The sequence below is a fragment of the Protomyctophum parallelum genome, assembly GCF_964188405.1.
Source record: "Protomyctophum parallelum genome assembly, chromosome: 22".
In the NCBI taxonomy this organism is placed as follows: domain Eukaryota; kingdom Metazoa; phylum Chordata; class Actinopteri; order Myctophiformes; family Myctophidae; genus Protomyctophum; species Protomyctophum parallelum.
In genome coordinates this window covers 2,972,939-2,976,748 of record NC_139714.1, presented here as the reverse complement: position 1 = coordinate 2,976,748, position 3,810 = coordinate 2,972,939, and the positions used below count along the sequence as shown (strand labels likewise).

General features: G+C 43.9%; 1 protein-coding gene across 1 annotated transcript; it reads right to left on the bottom strand.

Annotated features, from left to right (window-relative positions):
• Positions 1-1,130: 1,130 nt before the first annotated feature.
• On the bottom strand, positions 1,131-1,586 carry LOC310853613 (ubiquitin-conjugating enzyme E2 B-like; the record flags this gene model as incomplete). The annotated part of the gene is made up of 1 exon (XM_083758005.1): positions 1,131-1,586. One exon carries the CDS (start codon positions 1,584-1,586, stop codon positions 1,131-1,133), a length of 456 nt encoding a protein of 151 aa, XP_083614131.1.
• Positions 1,587-3,810: the final 2,224 nt, after the last annotated feature.

The following is a 3,810-nucleotide window of genomic DNA, read 5'->3' as shown; positions in this document are numbered from 1 at the left end:
TAGGTGCCCAAAGGTCCTCCCAGTGGGACCTCCTTAGGTGCCCAAAGAGACACCCAGGAATAATCTGTACTAGATGAACTTAACTGACTCCTCTCCAAGTGAAGGAGTAGATAGCTGCTTCACTCCTATATCTACTAACTGTATTAGATGTAGGACACTGTTTCTCAACATATGGGTCTGTAAGTTTGGGTCCATTTGTTTCCACTTGTACCGTTTTCCAGTACCCAGTTAAACAGTCCTTAAAATGAAACATTTTGAAAGTCACTGTACTAGGGAGAGTGGGTGCTTTTTGCAGCATTCAGGGCCGCAGTTAGGGCCCCTTTTGACCAGGAAGGGTACCTCAGGACAGGGTGCAAGCCCCTCCTACATCCAGCTTTTGGTTAGATTGGCTATTTACGCTTTAATTCGATTTAAGATGTTTAATTTAGTAAGATGCCATGTCAACTGGGAATGCCTTTCAGGCTGAGGAGTGCGGTGGATATATAATCCATATATCGCATTAACACCCACAATGTTAAAATTGATCGACCACTGTTCAAATGTTCCTCTCCAATAGTTACACTATTCCCAGCTTGAAGCAGTGCTTCAGCGCTGGGAGTGGGAGTAGGAGCACACCAGCTTGTCTTTGCCATGGACATGCATGGCAGACTGGCACTGGCAGCTCAAAAGGTGTAACGGCATGGTTATGTGGATTCCTAGAACTCAGGGTTAGTATCTCCTCCTGAGCAGGTTAGTATTTGGAAATGTACGGGAAAAAATCCAGAAGCCATGCAATATCTTGGCAACAGCTCAGACATTAGTTAGGCGTGTTCACCCAGCTCAGGCATTAGTTAGGCGTGTTCGCCGAGCTCAGGCATTAGTTAGGCGTGTTCGCCCAGCTCAGACATTAGTTAGGCGTGTTCACCCAGCTCAGGCATTAGTTAGGCGTGTTCGCCGAGCTCAGACATTAGTTAGGCGTGTTCACCCAGCTCAGGCATTAGTTAGGCGTGTTCGCCGAGCTCAGGCATTAGTTAGGCGTGTTCGCCCAGCTCAGACATTAGTTAGGCGTGTTCACCCAGCTCAGACATTAGTTAGGCGTGTTCACCCAGCTCAGACATTAGTTAGGCGTGTTCGCCCAGCTCAGACATTAGTTAGGCGTGTTCACCCAGCTCAGGCATGTCCTGCACCCAGTTCTCCTCTATGGTGGCAGACACCCTCTTCTCATACTCCCGCCTGTTTTCATTATAAAGCGTGGCCGCCTCGTGGTTGGCTGGACTGTTGGGGTTGGGCTCGTCCAATAAGGACTGGATGGAGGTGAGTATGGCAGAGACGCCGTAAGTCGGGCTCCAGCGGTTCTGAAGGATGTCCAAACATATACTACCATCTGCATAAATGTTCGGGTGGAACATCTTCGAGACAAACTTAACTTTGGGAGGCTTGGTAGGGTAGTCTTCGGGAAACTCCAGCACGAGATTAAACGTTCCTTCTTCATACGCCGTCCCCACAGGTCCGAAAATAACGGCGTTCCAAAGCATGATGTTGTTCTCTGCCGGCGACGCGCTCACGCCCGTCGGGGGATCTTCTTGAAGGCTTTTGAAGTCCCGCATAAGTCGCCTTTTAGCCGATGACATTATTCCAAATGCAAAAAGGGGCTTGTGCTGGTGAAAGTGCACTATAAATGTTGTTTGTTTTTTGGTCTGGTTGATATCTTCTGCTTGCAGCCCTTTCCTCCAAAACTTTTTTTCTTTACATCTGCATCTGCATCTCTGAACTACCAACCTACACCTTATAGGCTGACCAGCCTATAAGGTGACATCACACAAAACACAAACCGTTACCATGCAAACAACACCCTGGCAAGCTTGTAGATCGCCTATTTTTGGTGAAGAGATTTGGCGTAGTTGTAAAAAACGAAATAGAGCTGGGCCAATGATACTCATGGTCGCAGCGGTTTCCCTTTTTGAGGGGCGCCTATGTACAGCTTTCTTGTCATATTTCCTGTCTAACCCATTGAAAATGAAAGGAGTGTCTGTGTCTGAACAAATGTTTGTGGAAAAACAAACATTAAATGCCATTGACAATGAAAGGAAGAATTACGTCATAATTATGTAGACGAGCAAATCGGCTATTCCTAACACAAACATTAACTGTCATAGACTGACATAAACTCAGTGCAGCAACTAAATTCAGTTTTCATCTTACATAATCATGGTGAAATGATGAGTTTTTGAGGGGCGCTAGCCCCACCTATATACAGCTTTTTGCCATGGTGAAAAGATGAGGTTTTTTTAAAACATTGTATTATGGTTAAAAGATAATAACATAAGTTGACAAATTAATTCATGCAGAAGTATATAAATGTTTTAGTGGATGATGTATGACGAGTACAAGAGTGCCACTCACTTCACACGGGTGTGAATTTTTATTAATAGTATTATTATTATTATTATTATTAAGTGTTTTTTAGTATTGAGGGGCGCTAGCCCCTCCTATATTCAGCTATTAGTGTAGATTTTCGTCTTACTCAAACATAAAATTTCCTTTGACAATGAATGGAGAATTTACGTCATTGTTGAGCAAATCGGCTATTTTCTCATCTGTGTATTTGTATGCCACTCATCATCACGAGATCTCTTCAGTCTGAAGAAGGCAGCCTATAATCTGTTGCCATTTTCTGTCGCATGTGTCCAAAATGAAATATTGGGATCGGGGGCTATACGAGTGTTGTGCAGCTATACTCCCTGTATTCTTCGACAGGTGAATTCCAGATGTGACCTTACAAATTTCATCACAGCAGAAGCTATGTCATTACTTCCACCGCAAGGGACTGCGAATAAGAAGAAAAAGTTCATCATCTTCATCATCATCATCATCATCATCATCAGTCAAGGAGACTGATGAGACAATTCTCAGCGTGGCAGAAAATAGACTTGAAAAAAGGTAACAGGGATCGTGAGAGAAACTGAAAGGGAGAGAAAACAGGGAGAGATGGAACGTTATGTAGACAGAGAGGGGGTGGCATAGATTTTAATTTCATTTTGAAGATGTTTTCGCTTTTTTGTAGTGGCTGAGAAACTGAGACCCAACAAATAGAGAGAAACAGGTTGGGGGGATAAAAGGATCAGAGAAAAAAGGTAGGACTCGGAGTGAAGTGAAGAGGCAGGGAGGTCCTGGTAAATTTACAGGCTGCATAACCTAAACGGATGTTCCCTAATTAAGACAAATGAACGCCGGCAGAGATGCAGAGCAGCGCATAGGATAGGGACCAAAATGAATGCGTGCAGTCCATCTTTTTCTGCCTGAAGACCGATTTATATTTTGTGTTTGTGTTGTGTGCCCCAAACAGCCAACCTACAAACTCGCAACGTGACACATCCGCGACAGCAATTTCCAGCTTGCAATGAGCAGACGTACGGCAGAGCATAATTCAAGCATGAATGTGCCTTGGCTTCATTTAATGAAGCAAATCCTCTCTTGAAAATAGAATCCCACATGCTCCCTTCCACTCACATTGTTCCTTGCTTGGGAACATGTACATGTGACAAAACGTATTAGAGGTTCAGGGTCCTTGAACTCAACCAGTAAAAGACTCAGGGATCCATCAGGGATCCATCCAACTCCCAATGCAATTACATTATTTAATTTGCACGTGGGATGCTATAGTATAGCTTATTAGCGTGTTTCATGTATTTTTCATGGATGAATGACATTATATATCACACTGTGTATAGAGCTATTAACGACCCTCTCTGGTATGATCAGTGATCAACTGAAAATTGTCTGTTAAATAGATGTGCTCGCGACTGCAGAGTGCAGATCTAGCCACCGACG